General features: G+C 43.4%; 2 protein-coding genes across 2 annotated transcripts in view; both read left to right on the plus strand.

Moving 5' to 3' along the window:
• tead1b (TEA domain family member 1b) overlaps window positions 1–21222 on the plus strand; it is a 56774-nt gene extending 35552 nt beyond the window's left edge. The window contains exons 4-15 of the mRNA XM_080549087.1: window positions 4156–4220; window positions 7197–7259; window positions 7351–7413; window positions 9861–9872; window positions 11659–11793; window positions 12102–12148; window positions 12480–12544; window positions 12969–13093; window positions 14712–14885; window positions 16184–16324; window positions 16457–16609; window positions 18069–21222. Coding sequence (XP_080405213.1) covers window positions 4156–4220; window positions 7197–7259; window positions 7351–7413; window positions 9861–9872; window positions 11659–11793; window positions 12102–12148; window positions 12480–12544; window positions 12969–13093; window positions 14712–14885; window positions 16184–16324; window positions 16457–16609; window positions 18069–18182 — 1157 coding nt within the window. The 3' untranslated portion in view covers window positions 18183–21222. The remainder of the gene's footprint in view (window positions 1–4155; window positions 4221–7196; window positions 7260–7350; window positions 7414–9860; window positions 9873–11658; window positions 11794–12101; window positions 12149–12479; window positions 12545–12968; window positions 13094–14711; window positions 14886–16183; window positions 16325–16456; window positions 16610–18068) is intronic.
• Window positions 21223–24019: 2797 nt separating this feature from the next.
• Window positions 24020–26093, plus strand: rassf10b (Ras association domain family member 10b). Its single transcript, XM_080540295.1, has one exon. The coding sequence runs from the start codon at window positions 24270–24272 to the stop codon at window positions 25650–25652; it is 1383 nt and encodes a 460-aa protein (XP_080396421.1). The 5' UTR covers window positions 24020–24269; the 3' UTR covers window positions 25653–26093.
• The last annotated feature ends 1351 nt before the right edge of the window (window positions 26094–27444 follow it).

Raw genomic sequence — 27444 nt, forward strand, 5'->3', positions numbered from 1 at the left:
TTCTGCTGTTTGAAACACGATAACTCATCTCCCAAATCAGCAGGTCACCAATAAAAAAAGGAGCAAGTCATATTGTAGGGCCAGGGGGGAACCTTATTTTCAACTGAAACAGTGTTTGAGGGGGGAGGGGGGGGGGGGGGGGGGTTCAGTCGACAGGAAGACCATGTCCTGGGTGGGTTCTCTCTATGGCTAGACTGGGGCGGACTAAGTCAGCGGCCTTTTCTCCAGACGGACCAATGTAACACACACACACACACACACACACACAGCAGGACTGGGGTGAGGCTGTCCCAGGATGCTCAGTAGGAGGGAGGGAGGGAGAGGAAGGGAGGGAAAGAGGATGCTAACGGCCAAATTGGATTTCTGACTGAATGACGAATCAGCTGCTGGGGAGACAATCCCAGGGAAGAGGAGAGCCAGCGGCTCATTGTGGGGCTGCTGTTGGAGTGCTATTGATACGGCCCGGGACCTCCAGGGTCATTGAGATTCAGGGGATGGCCATTCTTTACCAGGGGCAAGAGATACACTCCCTCACAGCTGCCCGAGCAGCATGAGGCTACTCCGGGGGTCACGCCGTAAATATCTAATCCTTTTCCTGCCGCTTTGAGTGACAGGAAGGACAGTCCTTAGTTAACTCATGCCCCCCCCCCCCCTATAACCCCTTGGCTGTGACGCTGCAGCTCCTCTCCTCCAGGAGGGCTGAACTGTCCAAAAGACAATCATGGCACCTTGTTTTTACACATTAAAAGACATTGTTTGACCAAACACATTTAGGTGACCATCAACTTGATTCAGTGGAAATGAAACTTGCCTCGACTGAAGATCGATGGCTTCCGCAATCCACACAGCCCTGCCCCCCACGGTGATTCTGTCTCCATAACTCATGGAGGGCATCATGTGTTTTTATGTAGGGGGACTCTTTTAGGCCCCAGCAGCAATCACAGAGGAGGGATATAAGAACTACTGAGAAGCTAACGGGTATATCAGTCTGGGCCTGCCTGGGAGAAGGTGTTAGCTGTGGCGTTGACAGACAGGGGAGGAAAGCAGGAGAGGAGAGAGTGTTGGAATGAGAGAGGTCGCAGACGGCTGGCTCAGCGTCTTCAGAGGGCCATAATTCATCTTCCCCATTCGTCTTTTTTTCTTCTTCTACCTCACACGAAGAAGATGAAGTGCTCTTGTTCTCACCTCCCACAAGTCGGGAATAAGGATGTGTGAGAAGGGAGAGCAAGAGTCCTGGTCTGCGTACTGACCGGTGTGTGTGAGGGAGGAAAGAAGTGTCTCTCGTCTCGCACATCATCACAACGACTTACAATCCCTGAATGCTGCTAACGCTAACTTTAGCTTGGTTCCCCCTTTGGCTAAAGCAAAACATCACATTTACACATGGGGGTAAAAAAAAGGCACACTAATACAGCCATGTAGCCTATCCTGCAATGATATATTTATGATCTATTGAAATAATCTGTTAATCTGTTTTTGAATTTATTGTTGTCATTTTGTCTGAATGTAATTACTTCTTCCACTTAAAAGTGAAGGGTTGGTGGGTTCTGAAATCTTGTTTGATCTGATGCCAATGGTTTCCAATTATGTTATATGCCTTTAAAGAGGAAATTAAAATTAGTGAGAGAGAGAGAGAGAGAGAGAGAGAGAGAGAGAGAGAGAGAGAGAGAGAGAGAGAGAGTCGTGCGGCAGTGCTAAGGGTCCTCTGAAATGAAAAAGCCTTACTTTAAAAACTCTAATAACAATTCTCACCGGAGGTAACATCTCTATTCTACTGCCACTAAGACTTCGCCTGCTGTCCCAGAGTGAAACCGAAGCGTTGATTAGTTTACAGGACACAAACTATTGGCCCTTTTAACTTTCCTGGCGGGCACGAGATTGTGTGTGGAGGATTTGGAGCCCTGAAAGGGGCCAGTCGCTTTTTTTCCCCGCAAATGTTGTTTTGCGGCGCAAACACAGGAAAAGAAAGCAGGCCTCGCCAAGACCCGCTGAGCCTTTTTTTTCCAGCCTGGTGAAAAGAATGAATAATTCAACAGTAAGCATGCTTACAGCTGGCCATTTGTGAGCTTTGATCTAGGAATCAGGCGTCTGCATGAATGCCCTTATTGTCATGTTATGTGTACACAGTGTGTGAATTATTGAAAATAGCGCGGCTCCCAGCTTCATCTGGTGGAGATTACAGTGCAGGCACGCTGGGCGACGGGGATGTCATTGAAAATCCCCAGATGCTGTTTATTTGCCCGGCGGGGGGCGGGGGGGGGGGGGGGCATATGACCTGGTTCACTGGCCCTGGCCTTACCTAAGCGATCCTCGTGACACCGGTCAGAACACAAGCCCTCCTGGCCCACTCCCCCCCCCCCCCCTCCTCCTCCTCCCTGCCCCCACCCACAACCGCCTTCACAAAGCAGCTCAACACCTGTCTGGGTGTGGCAGCGATATGGATGGAGGAAGGTGTTGAGCAGAACACAAAAAGGATGTGTGTGTGTGTGTGTGTGTGTGTCTGTGCATGTATGTGCGTTCGGTGTGTGTTTTCTTTGCTTATTCAAAGCTTCTCTGAAGCTTTAAAAATGAGTCTATTTTTTACAATAATATTGACATATTTTATCATATTCAATATTTCAGGAACAGATTAAATGGATGAAACGAATGGAGTAGTGCTAGCATACAGGTATCCAGAATACCTCTTGCGAATAATGAGAGGGAGGGAGAGGAAGGGAGAGAGAGAGTGAGGGAGGGGGAGAGAGAGAGAGAGAGAGAGAGTGAGGGAGGGGGAGAGAGAGTGAGGGAGGAAGGGAGGGAGGGGAAAGAGGGAGGGAGGGAGGAAGGAAGGGAGGAAGAGCGAAGGAGAGAGACTCCCTCTCCCCTGACAGGTGTTGTTAATGGCAGTAACTCAAGAGGCACTACCCAGACTGGCCTGCCTTTCATCTGGCACACCTGAACAGAGAGCGCCCCCTGGGCTCCCAGCAGGCGCTGACCCGGCTGCCTATTACACAAACAACAGAACTGAACAGAACAGAACAGAACAGGCAGTCAGGCTGGCACATCCCTCATCTCTCTGCCTCTCTCCCAATCCACAACCCACCAAAACGCAAGACTTGCCACCAGGGCCTTAATCGCCACCTCCGTTGCCCTTTATGTGTCCCTCACATTATTCACCCCTCCTCACCAGCATTACATGATGTGGTTCCATGCTACGCTCTGGCATATATGGATTTCTATCCTATATATATATATATATCTTGAAACAAACTCACTCCCTACGACTTGCAGAAACCCATGTTTCTTGAGGTGAAGTGAAACGTCAAGGTTGGTCCTCTAATTGAGCTGAAAGGGACATGTTTGGCTGTTTAAAGGACTTGTTGCATTACATAGAGGGGTGGGGGGGGGAGCAGGTCCATGGTATTGGTTGCCTACAGCTGGACACATAATTAGAGTGCCTCCTTACCTATAATTTGCGTAATAGTTTTGGGGTGGCGGTATGTTATTACCATATGAAAAGGCTAAGCAGGGGTCATTGTGCATCGTCGCGGCAATTAGAGTGGAGCTGAGGGCAGAAGAATGTTTGGAGCCGCCATTAATTAGAAAATCACGACAAAGCCCATGGTTTAATTATAATTTAGTGAGAACAGCACTGCGTTAAATGAATATATTTCCGTCGCCATTATTTTCCTGTAACAGTATGAATGTCTGGATCTGTTTCCTTTCATAGCGTGAGGCTTTGAAGAGAATGGGATTAAATTAGATTAATTTCAAAGGCTGTAGTATGGATGTGAGGCTTTCTCATGCTAATGTGACATGTTGCTTTTATATTTAAATACCATTTTGTTGTTTATCGGGTAAGATGTATATGGTGAGTTGTAAATGAGGTTGATATATTAGTGTAGACCCTTTATGATGCAGATTTAACTAAGATGACAATACATCATACATTCAGCTTTTGATTTGTATTTCTTGTGGAAAAACTGTGCTTTTTCTTACCGTTAAAGATCACGAAAGTAGCATACTAAAGTCCAGGTTGACATGCAGTACACAAATATTTCCCAATGATTTCTTTCTTTTTGTCTTAACATCTCTCTCTCTCTCTCTCTCTCTCTCTCTCTCTCTCTCTCTCTCTCTCTCTCTCTCTCTCTCTTATTTCCTCTCTTATTTGAGCAGGTCGTAACGAGCTGATAGCCAGATACATCAAGCTTCGGACTGGGAAGACGAGGACAAGAAAACAGGTAAGAGACTAACAAGAATGTGTGCATGTGGCACGATGCGCTGAGTGAGGTCACTGTCACACCTGGCTGAGCCATGCTGCCTGGGCTTTTGCAGGAGGAAACTCTCACAGCACATGCATAGAATAGTATAGGACTCACGCACATACACACACGCACACACACGCACACACACACACACACACACACACACACACACACACACAGATGCATGGAGCTTCGCTGCATGCCGGGGCTGGTGGTAGGCTGTCTCATGAGGCCCTGGGATGTGTACGGTGGGCTGTCCTGCATGACCGGATGTCTCTGGCCAAGCTCATCCTCCATGAACACACCGTCACGTTATAGACCTCCTCTGTACCAGAGAACACACCTCATCAGCATTCCCCGTCACACACATTAGCCACAGTCCACAGACCCACTGACTCACCATAGTGTTACTGTACAGTAGAAACTGAAGCCAGGGAGAACTTCTACCACCAAAATGGAGATAGAAATATTGTGGGATTATGAAGACATTCAAAACAACAACAACAACAAAAAACAATGACATGGGTGATTACGATTATTAATAACACAATTGATTTGACCACAACATCGTTTCCAAGGGCAGAGTGGCTGTCCCCAGGTAGTATTAGGAGTGTGTTGGGGGTAGAGGCTGGAGCTGAGAGGGGAACTCTCCTCCTTCCACAGGAAGTCCTCCTCATGACCACGGGCTCGTAGGGGCGTGATAAACACCCCTGTCTGTCTGTCTGTCTGCCTGTCTGTGTGTGTCTGTCTGTTTGTCTGTCTGTCTGTCTGTCTGTCTGTCTGCCTGTGTGTGTGTCTGTCTGTCTGTCTGCCTGTCCGCCTGACTATCTGTCTTGTCTCTGTCTGTGTGTGTGTGTCTGTCTGTCTGACCCCTGTCTGTCTGTGTCTATGTGTCTGTGTCTCTGTCTGTCTGTCCGTCTGCCCCCTGTTTGTCTGTCTGTCTGTCTCTCTGTCTGTGTCTCTGTTTGTCTGTGTCTATCTGTCAGTCTGTCTGTCTGTCTGTCTGTGTCTAGCTGTCTGCCTATGTCTATCTGTGTCTCTGTCTGGCTGTCTGTCTGTCTGTCTGCCCCCTGTCTGTCTGCCCCCTGTCTATCTGTGTCTGTCTGTCTGTCTGTCTGTCTGTGTCTCTGTCTGTGTGTCTGTCTGTCTGCCCCCTGTCTGTCTGTGTCTATCTGTCTTCCAGTCTGACACTGCCTGACACTAGGCTGGGTGTGAGTTGGTCATTGTGACAGGGAAAGGTCATGTGTGTATTGTCACTGTAATCCACTCTCTCACTGGGGAACCAGAGACGAGGCAGAGGGTTGTTTACCTGCACCAAGAACATTGACTATACATCCATTGTCCTTGTTAGGATTACTCTCAATGTAATTGTGATAGTGTTTTAGTGTGATATATTACATTATTTGAATAATATCATGTCAATATATTTGTGGTAAATGGTCTGTGTTGGTTCAAGTGAATTGCAAATAATATACATAACAGAAAGAGAATGAGACACCCACCATGACCTGTTGATTTGAATGGGCATGTCCAATCTACTCATTATATTTCTATGTATGCTAACCTCTATTAAAGCCCCATGGAGAAAATGGGACAGGGTCTGATGAAAAAATCCCAAATTAGGGCATGGTCATTTTTCAGTTTTTTACAGATTATGTAAGCTTTCAAATGACGTGTCTACATTGAAAATATTTGCGAAGATATGCTTATTTGAATGTTGGTACACTTCAAACCAAATAACGGAGCAAATCGCTCTGAATCAAAACAGACGCGTTTGCTACCAGCTAAGAAAGAACATCGCTATGAAATCTAACTGCATCTTTAGCACATCACAACATTCTCATAGAACATCAACATGCTAAAAACACATAACTACACATAATTAGATTATCATACAGCCCTTGCTGTGTAAGTTTGTTTACAAGCCATGTATCACTAACCCAGTAGCCTACGAAGCAGGACAGCAGATGATACATGTTTAGTGATCCTAAAACTGTTGTTTGTTATATTGAGTGGGCTCTTCAACACTTTCATAATATTGACTTGAGGCGACTTGAGAATTGCCGACATGCAGACCTTTTCACCAGACCGTGTCACAAATTAGCGTCACAATACACTGTACTTAACTGTCAGAAAACACAATACACTGTACTTAACTGTCAGAAAACGGCGAGAGAATGCCAGAATCTCACTTGTTGAGTTGTAATTCTAGTCACACTGTGGTGACGTGGATCAGAGTAGGTCTCATATTGTTGTTCCCATCGCCCTGCTGCTGTTCAACGCTTAAAGCTTTAGGTCTTGATCATTCCCCTGCAAGCCGCCGCAACAGCCACTTGAGCGTGATTGGCCTGATTAAGATTAGTAGAGGAAGGATACCCACCCTAGACACCACACACACACACACACACACACACACACACACACACACACATCCTCTGATGTAGAACACACACGCACACACACACACACACACACGCGCACGCACGCACACACACACACACACACACACCACATGATTTACCGTTCTGAATATTCTATATTAAAGCATGAAAAAGCATGAGATAGCATGAAATGTATGAAGTCTATGTGAATGTTGTTAGCGAACTGGGCCTCTGAAACGTCTTGTCCAACTCCCTTAAGAATACTAGACTGGCCCATTCTCATTCAGCCCACAGCAGATCCCATCTGTGGCCTGTTAATGTGTGCTAAAGGGGCCTGCATCCTCCTTAATCAGCTCACTTAAGTGACAACAACAGGCAATACAATGCGTTGGTGGCTGTGAGCTTTGTGTGTGGTTTGGAGATGCTTCTATTATCCTTTTTGGGCTTCTACTGACAGCTCAAATGCCCCTGAAGTGTCTTCAACAAAGAGATGTGTAATCATTTTTGTGTTTTTTGGTTTTCTTGTTATTTTCTTCTTCTTTTTCTTCTTTTGTAAAAAAAAAAAATGGAGGTGTCTAGTCACATACAGGTCTTAGCAAGAAAGAAAGTTCGAGAAATCTCAGCTGCCATCAAGGTACGTCTGGCTTTGCCCAGTTGCAGGGGGGCTTTTCATCGCCATGGTTACAGGCTGTTCCTTTGTTTTCCTCCCCTCCCCTACCCCGCAGGTGTCTAGTCACATTCAGGTTCTTGCCAGAAGGAAATCTCGTGAGTTTCATTCCAAGCTAAAGGTATGCGCTATTCTGCTTTTGGGCTTGTGGTTGCTGTGCGTCTCACTTCCTGTTCCCCTGTGGTGTCAGAGTGAATGCCTGATACTCTGATTCCCGTAACCTAGATCCCCCTGCATATGATAGTCTGTTTACAATTCACAATGCACCCCTACCCCTCCTTTTCACACACACACACACACACACACACACACACACACACACACACACACACACACACACACACACACACACACACACACGCATGCACACACACACGCATGCACACACGCACACACACACATGCACTCAACACTCAAACCGAATATGTTTTCTTAATATTTCTACTTCATTGAACGATGAGTGCATTTGCTTTGAGGAACAACAGTAAAACATCTCTTTGATATCATATTAAATCTGCGTAATGTTTTAATGCGAATAACCAGCAAAAATATGGTTACAATTTCTGTTTGTAATGCAAATTTGAAAAGCGCTCATAGTTTTAGAAAGAATATGAATGAGAAACCCGATATTCTCACGAGAGTCGGCATTGCAAATAAATCTAAATCTGTTCCACAGAGCTCAGCGAGTGGATACTTCCAAAAAGGATTTCTTATTCTTTTGTACATTCAGCCAAGGAAAATCGGCTAATGTTAGCTTAGACATCGGAAAAAAGCAATGTCATCATTTTTACAGTTAAAAAGAAAATGAGCCCAACCGCATGGATAAACCTCCTCAAAGCAAAAAAGCACTGCTAGTTTATAGACACTATTTCTGTTTGGCATGCCAATGTGAAACCAGAATGAAAGGTTGGTACTCTACCGGGTGTTATCTGTATGGGGGAAAAGCATGCTGGCAAGATGCATTGGCTGTTGGTGAGTGGCTGAGAGCTGGAGTTCAGAGGTCATCAGCAGAAGTCCGCATACACCGCAGTGTCAGACACAGGTTTAGGTTTAAAGACTGACATACGGAGTTTATTAAAAATATCTCTGCGTCTACCTTTTGCTGTTTTAATCCAATCATTTCCCCCTCTGTCAAATGTTCTTTGGAATGAGTTAAGAGGAGCAGGGAAAGACAAGGATGCTGCAGCGTTTCAAACACTCTCTTTTACTGTCCTGTCCTCTCCTTTCAGTCCTGAGATAACTAGGCTGTCTCACGGTGACACGCTTCTCACTTGCTTTCCTTTCTCTACTGTCAGATGAAGCCATCTCAGAATATCTCCCCCCTGTGATTTATTTGACAAGTACCGTAATAATGTGTGTTCAAAATCATGATTGTACTAACACTGAATACAGCAGCTGTATGCCCTCTCAAAAATGGTAAAGAATTTAGTCATAATATGGTATATATAACTATATATTTTATAATATAGTAATACAACTATAGTGAGAGGTGTAATCTTTTTTTTAATATAAATTCACCTGTAATTCGAGGCATTTTCACAAGGGTCATTTGGTAATGTGTGTGTGTTTAAGGACCTTAAGGTCTGGCGCAGATTTCTCTCTCTCCTTTTATGAGGGGATGACTATGTCTTTTGACTTTCACACTTTTCCCCCATTCTCCATTTTCAGATGGATTAATGACCCCTCATTAAGTGTGTATGTGTATGTGTGTGTATGTGTGTGTGTGTGTGTGTGTGTGTGTGTGTGTGTGTGTGTGTGTGTGTGTGAGTGTCAGCTAGCCGTGAATGCCTGGTTTTTCAGGGACACGGGCGGCTGTCTGAGTAAAAACAGCCCAGCTTTTGTATGGGTCTCTGCCTACTCTCATCTAAAGCAAATTAGAGATCAGCAGAGAGTGAGAGAGAGAGAGAGAGAGAGAAGTGCAAGCCCCCCACCCCCTCCATTTACAAGCAGCATCGCTGTAAATCCTCTCTGTCTCTTTTCTTATCTGTTGAGTGAAATTACAGTCATTATGGTGCCATTCTCTGGGGTACTTTCAAACGATAGCTGACCACACTGATCAAATCCTCTGACATTACATGGAGCAAGAAATTTTTCTAAATGTCCCCCTGCATTATTGATTAATTGTGAATTATAGAATGTGTGTATCCAAGTTTCAGTAAGGTAGCAGTGCTGGTTGATTAACGATGCTTTCCTGCACTGACTATTAGAATGTCATGTTTTTAATATGGGACATGAAAAATAGGCCTACTGATAATCCAAATCAGAATGATAACAATATGGCTAATAATGATTTGAATAATTATAATGACAAATTATGGTATAAGCACATGAATATATATATGCACATACACTATTTAGGTAATTTTGCATCCTATGACCACAGAAGAAATTATAAAATTATTTTTTCATCAAGGTATGATGTGGTGGGTCACTAAATCTGCCTGACAAATCTCACTGTGAAATAGAACAATATTTGTTGTCTTAGGTGTGCAAGCTGTTACTTTTACATCTTACAGGATTGTAACAATGTGTAAAATGACAATGAATCCCTTGTTTGTTTGCATTCAGGTTACAAGCATGGTAAGTAGAGTTCTCCGTCTGTGCTCCCGGATCTGCTGCCTGCTGGCTCAGTACCTACCTGTGCTTCGGCTGTAGTACCATAGCTGCTGCCCACTGTCTGTCTACTGTCTGGGCCTCTGCCATAGCTCCACACTGTCCCTGCTCCACCTCCAAATGCTGGAGTGTAGTACTATAGTACTGTAGCCTATACCTCTTGCCAGCATGCACAGCCTCATCTTCAGCTTCTGCCTGTGTGTTCATGCTGTAGGGGTCCTAGGGCATAAGGGGTTGGCCAATTCATTTCAGTGCCACTTTATAAATCCCAAAAGCTATTAGAAGGGTATTTTTTTTGTAGTACAGTTGCAGACTTCACTGTATGCTGCTTTATTTGTGTTGGGGAACTTGAACCTATTTCTCTTTGGGCTGCTTCATTCATTTAAAACACATTTAAAAAGGATCATCTTCCGACAAGACAAGGTCTGAGAGGTTTCATGAAAGAGACTCTTAACCAAAGCTTGTCCTTCATACTTAGTCATTCTCTCTGCATGGTTAACAGTGTTCCGTCAAGCAGACAAATCCATCCTTGACACTGGAAATATTGAGTGAGGCTATATTGAAGGGAAGGCAAATAAAGGAGTTATTATTACTTACTCCAGTGTATTTCCTATTCTAGCCATACATCAGCGATGGATTAGGCAACGGCGAAACTTGCTTTTAAGTGCATACCAGCACTTACCTTTGTATAACAGAATTCAATTCTCACTTCACTGTTTGGTGCATTCCTTTGTGAAAGCCCACATCTTTAATGGACCAATGAGTTCTCTTTTTAAAGGAACATTTCACCGATGGTCAACCGGACTCAACAACAAGCTAGAAGTAGAATACTAATATAATATTTTTTTAATTCTCCAAAATAAGTGAGAAACTAGCCTTTCTTTGGCTCAGGAAGCAATAATGTCTAAATCATTCAATCCTACATCCATAGTGCTTTGCCAGCAACAGAGGAGTGTTAAACTAAGTAGTTAGTAAACACAAGTGATAGATGTAGTCGGTAGTGTGGTGCTTATGGATGGAAACAAACCAGGCAGTAGCTGATTCGGGAATGGTAAACTCAATAAAACCATGTGATTACTCCCAATATGTCACTCAGGGTAAAATCCTAACTAGCGCTACCTAGCTTTTGCTCTACAGATAGGTGACGGCAGCTGGTGAAAGGGGGAACAAGTCGGTAACCGACCAAATGTTGAGACTTTTATTGAGAAAAATGTAAGTCTGTCATTGATTTTCAGCAACGTTTCAGTAAAACAATGTGTTTTGAATCAATGCTCTTTTAAAGGTGATTTGTAAATTAAAGTAAATTAAGTAAATTAAAGTAAATTAAGTCACCACCCACAAATTAGCTTACATTTTCCTGTCCAATTTATTTAACATTTTCAGAATAAAAGTCAGAACATTTGGTCGGGTGCCCTAACCCCCTTTCACCAGCTGCCGTCACATATTTGAAAGCTGTTTTCACATGCCCACACGTTCCTAAGGTGATCTGGACAATGATTTTGAGGTTGAAAACCGGTGAAGTGTCCCTTTAACATGCTTGCAGTTAAAGCAAGCATATGGTGTGCTTGTCATGCTTGCTTGTCATGGAACGAGGCATATGGTGCTCTGTGTGTGTGTGTGTGTGTGTGTGTGTGTGTGTGTGTGTGTGTGTGTGCGTGTTTAGAGGGTTGCTTGCTGTTGTTATCTGTGCTGTGTGTCTCCCTCTCCACCCTGCCCTGTGTGAGTGCTAAGCCTTTTGTGACTGCTGTTGAAGGATCAGACCGTGAAGGACAAAGCCCTCCAGAGCATGGCCTCCATGTCCTCAGCTCAGATCGTCTCTGCCACCGCCATCCACAACAAGCTGGGCCTGCCAGGCATCCCACGCCCAGCCTTCCCCGGAGCAGCAGGGGTAAGAGGCCCCGCCGGCCCACTATCGGGCCACTTAGACCAGCCTCACCGAGGGCAGCCATCAGAACCCCCTGGTTGCCCTTAGCCAACAGCACCCACACCCTGTCCAAATCACATTACACACACCAGGGGCTTTACGCAACTGCCCCTATCAGATAAGCACACGATCAAAATGAATGCTAGGTCAAGATAGCTACGTCTATTAATTGTGTTTTTTTTTTACATAGAACTTTGATCTGTTATTTGAATGTATGTTTGGATTAAGTGGTGTTTTTTTTCTTCTCTCCGTTCATTTATCTCATTCTCTAGTTTTGGCAAGGGATGATATCGACTGGCCAGCCTGGATCCTCACAAGAGTGAGTGTCAGATGTCTATTCTCTGAAAAATAAGCAACTAGGTCTCGGTCTCTCTCTCTCTCTCTCCCTATTTGTCATTCTCTCCATCTCTCTTGTTCAGACTTGTCACTTTCTAGCCTATATTTTCTTTGCGTGTTTCAGTGGCTGTGTAAAGAGTCTAGCATACAGTATATTCTCCAGAGAGAGAGATGGATGGTACTTCAGGCTACTCTCTACTCTCCTTCTGTGTCTGCTAGCTGTATGTCAATACTAGTAATCTTTTCAATATGCTGCGCTGTGGAGGCTCCAGACCATTGCATTTTTCTAATGTGCTCCTCCCTCTTTGTTAAAGCATCAAGCCTTTCGCCCAACAAGCATATCCCATCCAGCCCACAGTAACAACAACAACGATTTCAAGTAAGACTTTTATTGTTGTTTTCGACCTTGAATATTGACATGGCTGCACTTTTTTAATCACATGTTAAGTCACCCCTTATTTTCACTGTGTTGTTTGTCAAAAGTCTATCGAGAACATTATACAGTAGATAGGTCTTTGTGATGTCAAGATCAAGTTCAAGTTTATTGTTACGTCACATTACACCTGTGTAAGAGAGTCAAATTCTTAGGCTTTGGTTCCTGACATTGCAGCACAAGACAATAAGGCAATAGGCATAATTCAAGATAAAAAGTGACAATAGTACAGGACATAAGTGACAAATAAGACAGTTACCATTAGCCCCCCAAAATTATTTTTGGTCTATGGGTTTGGTCTGGTATTTGAAAAGGAGGGTTGAGTGGTTTAAGAGCTTTTTACTGAATCGTGGTTGTCGTGGTGACGCAGGTTATGAGCCCACAGCAGCCCCTGCACCCACGGTCCCGGCATGGCAAGGCCGATCCATCGGCACGTCCAAACTCCGGCTGGTCGAGTTCTCCGCCTTCCTGGAGCAGCAGAGAGACCCAGACGCAGTGAGTAAAGACCTCCCCACCCGCCCCCCCCTCATTCCCACCCTTCCCGCGCCATCACCACAGTAAGGCCCTACACAGTCCCATATGTGACAGCAGCTGGTGAAAGCAGGAACAAGTCGGCAACCAATCAAAATGTTCGGATGTTTTTTTATTCTGAAAAATGTCACTAATAATGTAAACATTGTTGAAAATCAACGACACTCTCGCTAGTCAAGCCAAAATATTGCAATGCAATGGATTCGGTGAGTAATCCCCACTGCTACCTAGTTAACTAGAACACTACTTTACATTGTTAGCAGGCTCCCAAAACAAGCTGTGTTAGTTGAGTGTATCATTGATTTTCAACAATGCTGAAATGGATTGAATTTTTTCAGAATAAAAGTCTGAACGGTCCGTCGGTTGTCCCCGAATTCGCAAGCTGCCGTCACATAAGAGTAACACGTCGTCTGCCATCACCTGGGCCTTTTTCACTCACGTTTCGAGGTTACATTGAATGTAAAGTATTCAATGCCAGCGCCTGAGTCTTCTTCATGGAAACGCGTAAAAGCATGTAAAGAGTAAAGTGATAAAGGAAGGTATTGTAGGCATTCATGGCCACTCTTAAGGGACACAGACAGTCTGTCAGGCAGCTCTTATCACCTACTGGTGGCCCCATCACAGAGCGGGTTTTACTGAACACAGCAGAAGACTTGAATGCCAGAAGAAACACTGGTCTGTCATAGTCTGATCTGCTGCTGCCTGAAATGAATTCATACAAACTGAAGACTGAATTCCCCTCACTAGCATGCCCTCTGACATGTCCTCCCACTCCCACTCTCTCAGACACACACAGACACGAACACACACGCGCGCGCATGCACACACACACACACACACACACACACACACACACAGACACACACACGCACATGCACACACGCACACGCACACGCACACTGTACACTAAACTAGGACCAGTGAGATGGGCTCCAGACCCATGTCACGTCATGTGAAAAGCCACACAGTCCAGCCGCCTTAAGCCCATGCTTGACATTTTTGATTGTTTTCATTGGACGAGAGCAATCTGTCTTGGTTTGTCTACATTCCCCTGATTTTTTTTTTTTGCTATTGATATCGCATGACAACAGTCATTAATCTTACATTTAGCTGAATACTTGAGATGGTTCCATGACCCCAAGGCTATAGGCTAGAGAGGGCTGCTCTTGTACCAAAGGGCAACAGAGGCTACAAATAGCTATGATCAAATTGAATATGCTGCCTGCCAGGGCATTATAACAATGATACAGATTTGATTGTTTAGATATTGCCCGAATTACTGGTATTTGTCCTGTTTTTTGCTCATGATGATTTTGTATCTAGTGTATGCCATGTGTATGCCATGGGGAACAGAATGGCTTGTTACTGTAAATCAGAAAGCTGTTTCACCGAAAGACCTCTTACAGACTAGTAAAACAGCAATAAAATCTCCACTTTCCTGGAAAATATAAATCCTCTAAATGTTGTTTTATTTTAGGCCCCATGTCTTATACCAACGAATCATAACACTTCATGAGACATGTGGTATAAAAAGATGAAATATGAAATAATAGTTTCTGAGTGTTATGTTTGCTCTTTTCAGTATAACAAGCACCTGTTTGTGCACATCAGCCAGACCAACCACTCCTACAGCGACGCCTTGCTGGAGTCAGTGGACATTCGTCAAATTTATGACAAATTCCCTGAAAAGAAAGGAGGACTTAAGGAGCTCTTTGGCAAGGGTCCCCAGAATTCCTTTTTCCTCATAAAGTTTTGGGTGAGTGTCATGTTGCTAAGTGCTCTACTGTATCTACATGGGTCTGGTGACTGAGTGACATGCCAGTGTGTGTTTACACAGTCAGTGTCAGGAAAGAGAAACTATTCAGTCGCCAAGACATTCAGAAACATAAGTGGGAAGAAACAGGGAAGATATTTTCACACATATATTAAGAATGTTAAGAATGTGTTCACACTGAACATAATGCTACTGTAGCATGTCAAATTATACTTTTGAATGTGATTGTATATGACATCTATCTATTCCCACCTTGCTTTTTTAATGGTAGGGTATTAAGCTTATCTTTTCCTGTATGTAGAACCCTGAGCTAAAAAGGATTTGTTTGGTTTCATCTCCAGTCAATGGATCTAACCACGGCCTAAGCAGTGAAGAAGATGGCTCTATAGTCTGTGTGTCTGCAGAATGCATGTAGCTATATTTGGACTTGGCATATCTGGAGAGCTCGTGATCAAAGCACTCGCTAATTCAGTGCAATATCTCTAAACAATGGAGTGACCTGGTTGCTCTCCTAATGGCTGTTTAAACATTGCATGTGTTTTAGCCCCTGATGCAAAATGCTAACTAGCGGCAGCCAACAAAGTGGAGCTTATTACGCTCTGGGGCCAAGCCCGCTCAAATTCCTTTTGAAGTGCCTGGCCAATCTGAATTTCAAATGAAAGGCAGGATCTGCACAATAATGAAAGTATAACTGCTATGCTTAATGAAGGAGGAGGATGCCGTAGAGAGGTCCTATCTGCTCTTTTTGTCCCTGTAATGAACATCATGTCCGGGGCAGCAGAGGCCACCCTCTGAGAGCAGGATCCTTTTCATAAGCGCAAATCAGCCTTTTAACATAACTTCATTTAATCTTCTTTATAATCTTGTTTCGAATATGGTCGCATTTACATAGTAATGCAGAGGTGTCCAAGAACTGATTTAATTTTGCCATAATTCAAACATGGATTCATGGCTTCAACAGCTATATATTAAGACATGGACTAGTTCGATGCAATTATTCATTTGAGGGTTGGTTAGATGGCACTGATTTTTCTATTAGAGGATACATTTCCACACAATGCTGCTGTGTTCCATCCAACCTTTAGTAGGACTGTAGACTTGTCATCCCACTAGAGGGGAGTATTGTCACAATTATCTTTTCTACAACACTTTGGGAAATCTCACAGTATGTTGAAGAGCTGTGTCAAACTGCAATGATGAACAAACCAGAAACTGTTTCCATGTTTTTGTGTCACCCAAAAATGTGACACAAAAAGTGTTGTTTGTTCGTGTGTTCCTAGGCTGACTTGAACTGCAACATCCAGGACGATGCGGGCGCGTTCTACGGCGTGTCCAGTCAGTACGAAAGCTCAGAGAACATGACAATCACCTGCTCCACTAAGGTGTGCTCCTTTGGCAAGCAGGTGGTTGAGAAAGTCGAGGTGAGTACTCTTTTCACTCCATCCAATGGAACGCCTTTCTGAAGGCCGCCTATTATGTGACCGAAAGTCATTCAGAGCGTAGCTTTCGTTTCGCCAGTCTATTGATTTTGCTTTCTCTCTCTTTCTCTCCAGACTGAGTACGCACGGTTTGAGAATGGGCGCTTTGTGTACAGGATAAGCAGGTCTCCCATGTGTGAATACATGATCAACTTTATCCACAAGCTCAAACACCTGCCAGAGAAATACATGATGAACAGCGTCCTGGAAAACTTCACCATTCTATTGGTAAGAACTCCTACCTTACCGTACCCTACCCTACCCTACCCTACCCTACCTTACCTTACCTTACCCTACCTTACCCTACCTTACCCTACCCTACCCTACCTTACCTTACTCTACCTTACCTTACCTTACCCTACCCTACCTTACCTTACCGTACCCTACCCTACCTGACCTTACCTTACCCTACCTTACCTTACCTTACCCTACCTTACCTTACCTTACCCTACTCTACCTTACCTTACCATACCCTACCCTACCTTACCCTACCTTACCCTACCCTACCTTACCTTACCTTACCTTACCCTACCCTACCTTACCTTACCCTACCCTACCTTACCATACCATACCTTACCTTACCCTACCTTACCCAACCTTACCTTACCATACCATACCTTACCCTACCCTACCTTACCCAACCTTACCTTACCCTACCCTACCTTACCTTACCCTACCCTACCTTACCATACCATACCTTACCTTACCTTACCTTACCCTACCCTACCTTACCCAACCTTACCATACCCTACCCTACCTTACCCTACCTTACCCTACCCTACCTTACCTTACCTTACCTTACCCTACCCTACCTTACCTTACCCTACCCTACCTTACCTTACCTTACCTTACCCTACCCTACCCTACCTTACCTTACCTTACCCTACCCTACCTTACCTTACCCTACCCTACCCTACCTTACCCTACCTTACCCTACCCTACCTTACCTTACCTTACCTTACCCTACCCTACCTTACCTTACCCTACCTTACCTTACCTTACCCAACCTTACCTTACCTTACCTTACCCTATCTTATTCATCCACAATCACTGCTTCTCCCCACAGCAGGCTCTTATAAAAGCCACTGTCTAGAACTGTAGACCTGCATCCCAGCAACCCTGCCTCCTTTCTCCAGGCTTTATGGAGGGCAGCTGGGCAGGGCTCTGATACGAGCAGCGCTCCCTGCTCCGGCATTCCTCACATTCCACAGGGGATGGAACGCAGTGTGAGGAGGCTCATTATCCGCGGGTGGGGGGGGGGGGGGGGGGTCAGAGGGGGTGGGAACCCCTGTTATTAGCCATCACATGGGGCCTTTAAGTCCTTTCTCTTAAAATGTGTGTGTGTGTGTGTGTGTGTGTGTGTGTGTGTGTGTGTGTGTGTGTGTGTGTGTGTGGGGGGGGGTGTGTGGGTGTGTGTGTGTGCACTCTCAACACTGGCCCCTGTCTTGGTTTTTGGTTTTCAGTCTCTCTCCTTAGGATTCTCCAGGTTGTTGTCTACCTTGACTCAGTTCACGTCTCCCAATTTTCTGATTGACATCTGTCGGAGGACGTTTTTAACAAGCAGACAGGCTTTTTTTTGTCCTGAGACTCCGGAGAGAGAGACAGAGAGAGAGAGAGACTGCTCATTGGAGTGGGATTGTGTTTCTGTGTGAGAGTGACTAACGTGACGGCGCCTCATGTCTTCCAGGTGGTCACGAATAGGGACACACAGGAGACTCTGCTGTGCATGGCGTGTGTGTTCGAGGTGTCAAACAGCGAGCACGGTGCCCAGCATCACATCTACCGACTGGTGAAGGAATGAGACCCCCCCCCCTCCTCCTCTCTTCCTGGACCCCCCCCCCCCCCCTCCTTTACATAGACTAAAAAAACCTCAAAACAAGTGGCAGTGCCTCTAGCTGAAAATCACACCTACAATGCTTTTCGGTCACATTTTGGGTGAAGCCTATATTGTTATACATTTTGTTTTGTTTTTGTTTTGTTTATTAATGTATGTGTTTGATGTTTGACTGCAGCTGTGAATTGCGGTACAGTTGTTTTATGTTTTGATACGGGAGAAAATCCTAATTTTAAGGATGTCGAGTCGGTCTTTGTTTGTATGATGTACAGTATATATAAAAGTGGCAGTATATATAAAGAATCTGTTGATTGGGTTTGATTTGGTCAACAGACGTACATGTATGTTGTCTTTTTCCCGCTTTGATCTTGTAATGTACACTAAGAAAAAAAATAACAAAGATGTTAGCCTTTTTTCTCTGGGTAACGTGAACTACATATGGTGTATGAATGTGTGTGTATGTATGTCTGTAGTTGATCATTTCATTTGTGAGCATAGAAATACAGTACATACGTACAGTAATACACACTATGACCAAAAGGTTTTCCAAAGAAGAAGTATCTTAGAAACATTTTTTGGATCATAACATAACACTAAAACGAACGTTAGTGGAAGGCAAGTGATTGTGGACGTCCTAAAATGCAAAGTTATCACTTCACAAAAAAAAACATCTGTAGCTTCGAGGAAAAATCCGACACTAGCTCCTGTTAAAGCGCTCCATGTCTTAGACACTCACAACAGAATGAATGCACTGTGATATCGATGACAACACTACAGAAGCCTACGTCAGCCTCGCCTCAGTCAGAGAAAGTCTTACATTGCAATAAAAAAGGAAACCATAGACCTGTTACACAGTCCTGCGCGACAAACCGAGCCCCCCTCTTCTTGTGAAAAAAAAAAGGTTTGGATTCTAAAAACACAAAAGCACTACTTAAGCGACCCTGAAGGGCCACCTTGTCCTAAGCACTTGGTTCCACACAGAGGACATGCCTTGGTGATTCTACCGCTTGTGTTTTTTTCCTTTTTCAGATTTGTAGTTTTAGAATAATCATTCAATAATCAGGAGACAATGCATCGCTCCTTAGACAGTAGGCCTTGTATCAGTATGCTGTTGCATTGCCCCAGAACATACAAGACAATGGATTTTTCAATCTCTGATTTTTTTCTATTTTTTTCTCTCTCTCTCTGGTCATTGCAGTGTAGGTCCTAGCCAGAGAGTGACACTGCCTTTATATTCACATCAACCCTATGTCTCTGTGGACTACTACTACAACGACACCAATCCCGAGCCTTAAACATGTTACGGTCGTGTGAAATCCAAAAGATGCCACTAAAACTGTGATAAAACTGAACTCTTTTTTCTAAGCTGGAAGACTTCTCTCATTTCATTTCACCTTTATCCTGTTGTTGTAGGAATTCTACAGTACAATCTGCCAAAGTGTATCAGTACAGTGCCTTAGCGTATGTCGTAATACTGGCCTTGGTTCACTTTTTTAAGAATGTCTTTTGTTTTTTTAACACTAAGATCAGTTGTGTGAATAAAAAAAGAGAGATGACATCACTTATGCCAATGTACATATTGGTACTAAATTCCACCACACATGTGAGTACAAATGAGTTACCTTCTAACCGTATATATCTAAAAAGATCTGACTTTGCCTTTCCTGTCCTGAAAGACCAAAAATATCCAGAGATGCATCCAGTCTCTAGTCATGTCCTGCACTGTGGCATGCAAGTGCCTTTGGTTTAGAATCTCCAGCTTTGAAAAGACAGGAGAAGTATGAATTGAGCATTGTAAAACCAAAAAACAAAAGAAAAGAGATCTAAGTGAAACCAATCACCACATTGCCTTTCTGAAGGTTTGGAATAGATGACAAGGGACAGTGGGATCAATGGTGGAAGATATAATATATACCAATTCTTATTACAATTTGGTATCAAGAAATGATCTGTTTAAAAGAGCTCTGTTCCTATGTGTAAAAATATAGTCTATGAAAGACCTGGTTTGACTATTTGAAAGTGACTGATGTAGACTCACCCCATCAGCTGTTACAAGTCGCAAAGGCTTACACTAAGCACCATAGATACTCATACCTACATATTTTTCCTGGTTCTTTCAAAATTTATATTTATGTAAAAATATCTTATTCTATGAAATTCTAAATCAGTGCAGACAATGTTTCCGGTGGATGCAGACAAAGTTAGTTCAATTGCTCAGTATTTTTGCTACAGCCCTATGGAGACTGTGGAAGTTGAGTAGGCATATTTTACATTTTCTTTTTCTTTTTTTTCCTCTCTCAATGTTTTCCCTCCCTTTTTGCCCTGTGTACTCGTTCACGTTTATCAATTTCTTACTGAGAAGTTCCTGTTTTCCTGTTCTACATGTAATACAATACCGTGGTTTTGTGATGACGTTTTATTCGGTATATTCAGACCCCTAGAGGGTGGTGATGCTGTTACCGCTGCACTGCTGGTACATTTGACATGTCAGGTCCACCCTGAGTCAGCTGACTGTCCCTCCCATGTCACTGGGGACCACAGGACTGGTCTGTCGTTGCCTTTGATAGGATGAATGTTTGAAGGACTCCATTTGAATAAAATGGACACACAAGCAAATGGATGTGTCACGGAGTCTCGACACAAACATATCAGCAGTTTAGCTCTTTGTTGTTATTTGTTTGTAATTTTGTCTAAATGTAGGTACTGGTACCTTTTTTGTTTATTACCATTTTAAGATGTTGGCTTTAAAGTAAACCTTTTTCCACACTTCAGATAGTATCCTAAAAAAAACTATTGGGTTTGTGTGCAGAGAATTTTTTTGTAAAAAGGTGCTTTGTATAAAATGATATATCCTGGCTTTTCTTGGTACAGAAGTGTGATATCTTTTCATATCCATGACAGTAAAGCGTTGGAGCAAGAGAGAGAAAAGAAAAACCTGCTATGTGTATGTGTTCTCTACTGCATATGGTCTTGTCTTTGCTCCGTAACAATTTTGATGCCTTCTTGATAAAGTGGTAGATATTTTGTAGCTTTCTAGATACTTTATATGTATACAATATTGAAGTTAAATAAATCAGGAAAAATATCGTCTCCCTCTTTATTCTATAAACACCTGTCAATGTGAACACATGGATGAATGTAGCCAGGAGCATTGACATTATATTCATGCCTTTACTCAATAATCAAACCTAGAGAACAGTCTGACCATTACGCCATTAAGCCATAAGCCTTCACCATTAAGCCATTCATGTTTTAATTATTACTTTTATTAACCAACTAACCATAACAAATAAAATAACCACACATACCCAGCAGAGGGAGAGCCATTCCCTCTTCTTAGCTGTTTGGGTCCAGTTTCGGTTATTTCAATAGGGATGCAGAATGGAAATAGACAAACCATAAGATACTTTTGTTGTTTTTCTGGAATGTCCTATTCAGGTATGGGAAGGTTGTCCAGGAAATAGATATTTACATGGCCTAAAATAACTCTACACATGCCATTAACCTAAGGCTTGGCTTTGGACCAAATAGCTTGAGTTCACAACAACAACATAACATAATATAATAATAATAATAAAAATGCTACATTATTTGTAAAGCAATTTTTTTCTAACAATCTCAGAGTGCATAACACTGAGGACATTTTTTTTTAAAGTGAGACCCGACAATCATAATGTAATACTAACATCCAACACTAGAGTGAGCTATTGTCAAATTATCCAGTATTCAGCATAATCCCTATCACCTACTTGAACAAGTGTCAAATTTCAAGTTTATTGTTACATGTGTGTCACATCACACGTGTAAGAGAGTAAAATGATTAGGCTTCGGTTCCTGACATTGCAGCACAAGACAATAAGGCAATAGACATAATTCAAGATAAAATAAAATCTATACATAATATTATGCTCATTTTCTAATAATAAAAAAAAACTGTGGACTATGTAGCCTATGCTATTAAATTGCCAATAGACACATGTGGAGATGTGTATTTCTCTTGATGATGATTGCTATTTTTAAGACTATAGTGTGTAGAGACAATACAGGGTGTCCCTTTTCTCCCCCCTTACTTCTGACACGGACAGACTCTACACAGACTCAACAGATGTGTTTCCACATGCTGTATGAAAAGATCTGGAGGCATTTTCAAACCTGTGCAGCATAATAGCTGTATAATCTTCCCAGGGCTCAGAACCCTGGCAGATTTCAACTGCAGATTTCTAGGGATCCTTGCAAACAGCTGCAGCTGAGCATGAGAAACAGAATGAGAGAGAGGAAGTATGTCCTCACACACACACACACACACACACACACACACACACACACACACACACACACACACACACACTTCCACCACTGCTCCTAATTGGCATGAAATTTATATTCTCCACTCAATTTTTATTCATATAGTGTACTAGCTGTCCTCACATGATAGACACCAGCAGCAGCAGCAGCTAACCTTATCACACCAAGTATATCACATTAATCATAACTCGTAATAACTTCGGACTGTGCCATGGCCTCAAATATCCACCCAGCAATATCAGAAGTAGACTATGACTGTGGATTCTGTTTTGGAATTCCAGTCAGAGACACAGAACCAGCATCCTGACAAGGGATTGTTCCTTAATTCCAGGCAAATCCTTTAGATCACTGAAAAGCTGTTTCCTCAACGAACCAGGAAGTGTTCTCCTTAGAGGCAGTGTCTCAATAAACTACTCAATAAAGATTGAACTGAAATAGAATTCAAATGAGACAGAATGAGATCAATCCCTTGTGCCAGTCCAGTATTGCCAGTTTAGCCTGAGGCAGCAATTAATCTGACATTAATCTTACATTAATCTTACATTAATCTTATTCTTGTCAAACCCACTGGGACTCCCATCATTTGTAACATGTCATTTAGTCTCAATTCGTTTTTTTCCAGGTAGTTATACTTATTGAGATCAAATATTGATATGCAGTATATACAGTATAAATTATAAATATCAGAGGGGAGGCTGGTGGAGATGGAAATCGGAGGATATCAAATACCATTCCTCATTCCATTTCATGCATTACAATGAGCCCATCCTTCGAGTTCTACCTCCACCAGCCTCCTCTGATGCATCCTAATCTCATCCTCCTGTTGTCACTATTATACAGCATGTTGCGTAAACCCCAAGGGCTCACAGTGTGAGTGTGGTTGCCATTGACCCTAACCCTAACCCTAAGTGCTACAGGATCAATCAACTTTCTGACTCGTCCTCCCTGGCATGAGTCGTGCCCTGCTCTCCCGCTACATCACCAAGTTCCTATGTGCTGCAATGTGATATTTAGATGAGTGGTGAAATGGAATGTGCATTTGTAAAACACATGTGTAATTATTATTATTATTTGTATAAGTATTATAATCATTATTATTATGGATGGTGTAACATAACAATAATAATAATAAAAATAATATAATCATCATCATCATCATAATAACCATAACAATTACTATAATACTGTATTACAATATAATAATACACTATTGTTTGTAATTGTTACTATAAAAGCTTCATGATTGTTAATGGTAATGATATCATTGCTGTTATCATGGTATTTTCCTTTATAATAGGTCTATGTGCATGATTCTCAGATTGGTACTTTGGTATGGGTAGTAAAAAGTGTATGGGCGGTGTTATTTCTTGGAGTTTAGGAACTGAAGTTGTCATGTGATCAAAGCCAGAAGAGTGTTGCATTAGATGTACGCGCAGCGCGCAAACGGCGCAGTACTCTGTGTTGACTTGGACACATATTATTCAGAGCGAATAGCGACAGCGGACACATGGACTTCCCAGCCGCTACCAACTACTTGAGAAAGACCTTTTTTGGCCGCTATGGATACACTTTCTGGGAACGCGTAAAATTAACAATTCGTAATTTCTCAGTATGAGGGTGTTGCTTTTGACTCCAATATATGTGGATTTACAATCATTTTAGCACTTAAATGACAAGGGACTAATCCTCCCTAAGAAAACGGACAGGGAAGTATTCTAAAAGAGGAATAACTTTTCATTTTGATTCAAGATGGAATCCGAGGAAAGTAAGATTTCTGTGTGGGTTTGCCAAGAGGAGAAGCTTGTCTCCGGATTGTCAAAACGCACAACATGCGCTGATGTTGTCAAAGTGCTCTTGGAGGATCAAAACTTGCTCTCTGGGTCACCCCAGTCCTACTGCGTCGTGGAGAAATGGAGAGGTTTTGAGAGAATTTTGCCTAACAAAACGAAAATCCTGCGCCTTTGGGGCGCTTGGGGAGAAGAGCAGGAAAACGTTAGATTTGTGTTGGTCAAAAATGAGGCTTCTTTGGCTAACCACGGACCCCGGAGCGCAGAGGCGCGCGTGGTGCTCAGCAAAGAGAGCCCGTGCATTTACAAGGGGACAGCGAGAGCCACCATGGGATTCTCACCTGAGAAACAACGTCGGATTGTCCGGAAAGCTTTTAGAAAGTTGGATAAAATAAATAAAAAGAGAGTTCAAGCGGTGGCAAAAGACGCACCCTCTGCGGAGAAAATGGAAACTCTGGTTCACCTTGTCATTTCACAGGACCATACAATCCGCCAACAGATCCAGAGAATTAAAGAGCTCGACAGGGAGATTGAAAAGTATGAGGCTAAAGTTCACTTTGACAGAATGAAAATGCATGGGATCAATTATGTGCAGGACACGTACTTAGAGGACGCGAACCCTGATGCGCTCGCCAGCCGGGACGGTGAGAAGCGGTGCTCGGCGGAGGCTCTAGCGCAGTTTGAGGAGTACGCCCAACGGTGCGAGGAGGTGCTCAAGCTGCAGGTTGAGCTGGCCGAGCACGAAGCTCTCATGGAAAGCTACACTGGGGAGATTCAGGAGGAACTGAACCAAAGGTGGATGAAGCGGAGACAGGACGAGCTCTCAAGTAAGGACACTGACTCCACCTCGGGGGAGAGCTCGTCTATGCGGGTATCAACGGTCCACGCAGACACAGACATTGACACCTATGCCCTGGAGGCAGATATATCACTGGAGAACGAGATGCTTTTGGAGGAGGAGAGGATCAAAACGCAGCTGAATACTAGTTTATACATTGGGCTGCGCTTAAACACGGATTTAGAGGCTATTCGGAACGATTTAGATCTGACACAGGAGCTTTGTGGGGCAAAGGAGAAGGAGATACGTGATTTGCTGGAGAAAGTGAACTCTTTGGATATAGAGGAGGAAGGGGAAGGGACATCGAGCGAGGACAATAAGGACTGTCAATCCGTGGTAACTCAGGCAGGAATGATTCGTCCCTTGGAGACGAAAAGCGAGTGGGTGGAGCAAGCCAGGGGGCTCTCAAAGACATGCAATGCCAACGATGACGACTCAGACACAGGTCTGAGCTCCATGCATAGTCAAGACTCAGACAACCCCCCGGTGTGCGAGTCACTGGTGTAAGGATGCTCCACAAATACTCTATCCACAAATCGGACATTTAGTCTAAAAACTCAGGGATATAAGGAGTATAGCACAGCAGTTAACTCATTATCATTTCTTTGAAAAAAAATGTCCCAGCGTTTATTGACTAATAACTGTATGTACTGTAGCCTACCCCAATAGGCAAAATAGTTGGTCACTTTTAGTAAATACGCACTTAAAGCTACACTCACACAGAATTTCTCTATCTGCCTTTGTTGTTCCAAGACGCACAGTGTTACAGCATACCTGTCACATGAGTATTGTTGGTTGAGGGCTGTAAGTCTTTTGATGGTGTTTGCAAGTCAAAGTAATTCGAAATAGAAGAGCATAATAACAATACACACATGTGCAGATGTTTGTAGGCGGTGAGGTAGTGTCCCATTTGATTTTATGGACATATTGGCAAGTCTTAAATATGAAGGGTGTATGACATACTAAAATAAAGATTTACTTACACAGTGTGTTAATGTGCAATCTCTTTCATTACAATGTCCAGAGAAATTGCTTCCCCCTACCACCAACCATTATGTCTCAAAGTGTCTTGAAACCAGAATTGCTTTGGCATTGCAGACAAGGGATCTGAACGACTGTGTGTGTGTGTGTGTGTGTGTGTGTGTGTGTGTGTGTGTGTGTGTGTGTGTTTGTGTGTGTGTGTGTGTGTGTGTGTGTGTGTGTGTGTGTGTGTGATTATGCAACAACAGCCACCACAGTGTGGGGATGGGACGGTTAGGGTTAAAAGATGCAATGAGATGAAAACTCCAAGCAGATGCTGGGATCACACAGCGTAAAGGCAGTGTGTTTACATAACTACTGCACATCACCTCCCAAGCACAAGGAGAAGTGGGGGGTTGGGGGTTGTACTACAGTAGGAGAGAGAGAGAGGGCGGGGGTGGGAGGGCAGGAGGAGACCAGAGGGATTTGGACACATAGCCACGAGTGTCAGGGGAATCCCTCTCTAGTCTGACCCAGGACATCACAGTTAAGCTCACTCTGAAACCACCCACCACAGGGAGAAGCAGCAGAAATCTCTTTGACAACAATGTGTTAATGGCTCCATCTCAGAGGTGCTGTATTTCATACTGTCTGACCCAGGTGGGCTGGTCTGCCAGTCCTGCTCAGACCCTACTACCCCCCCACCCCCCTCCCCTGTCCACCCGTGCTGTACCCCAGTCATAGTATGAACACAACAACAGACCCAGCATCAGCTGCAGGTAGGGAGGATAGCAGATGTTACGGCTGATTTGTGTAGAGTTAAACTCGGTGTGGTTAACGTAATTCATGTTTAAGTTGGCTACGACTGATCTGTTATTATTACATATCTATAAGCTACACAATGTGATTACATCAAGAAGACTAAAGAAGAAAATGGAGGAGTAGTATAATGGTACAAGACAGGAAGTCTGGGAAACTGGAGAAAGGTCACATTCTCACGGGGAAACAATAGCATGCCTTTTTACATTTCATAACAACATTAATAGCATACTGTAGCCTCAAACCCGGGCCCAGTTGTTCAAAACGTTTAATCTGGATCAGAATGATCATGATTCTTTTTTGCTATCCAGGATCAGATCTATCTGGCTGATTTTTAATCCAATAGGGGAAATCAGCCAGCTCGATCTGATCCTGGATAGCAAAAAATAATCAGGATCATTCTGTTCCAGATTAAACGTTTTGAACAACTGGGCCCAGGAGGGTGTGTTTGGTTTGGTTGACTGATGTCCGGTGAACGCTATCCCAGCAATCCCAGCTAACCTTGGGTCTCCACAGCACC

This window comes from Nansenia antarctica (genome assembly GCF_963989245.1).
Source record: "Nansenia antarctica genome assembly, chromosome: 1".
Taxonomy (NCBI): domain Eukaryota; kingdom Metazoa; phylum Chordata; class Actinopteri; order Argentiniformes; family Microstomatidae; genus Nansenia; species Nansenia antarctica.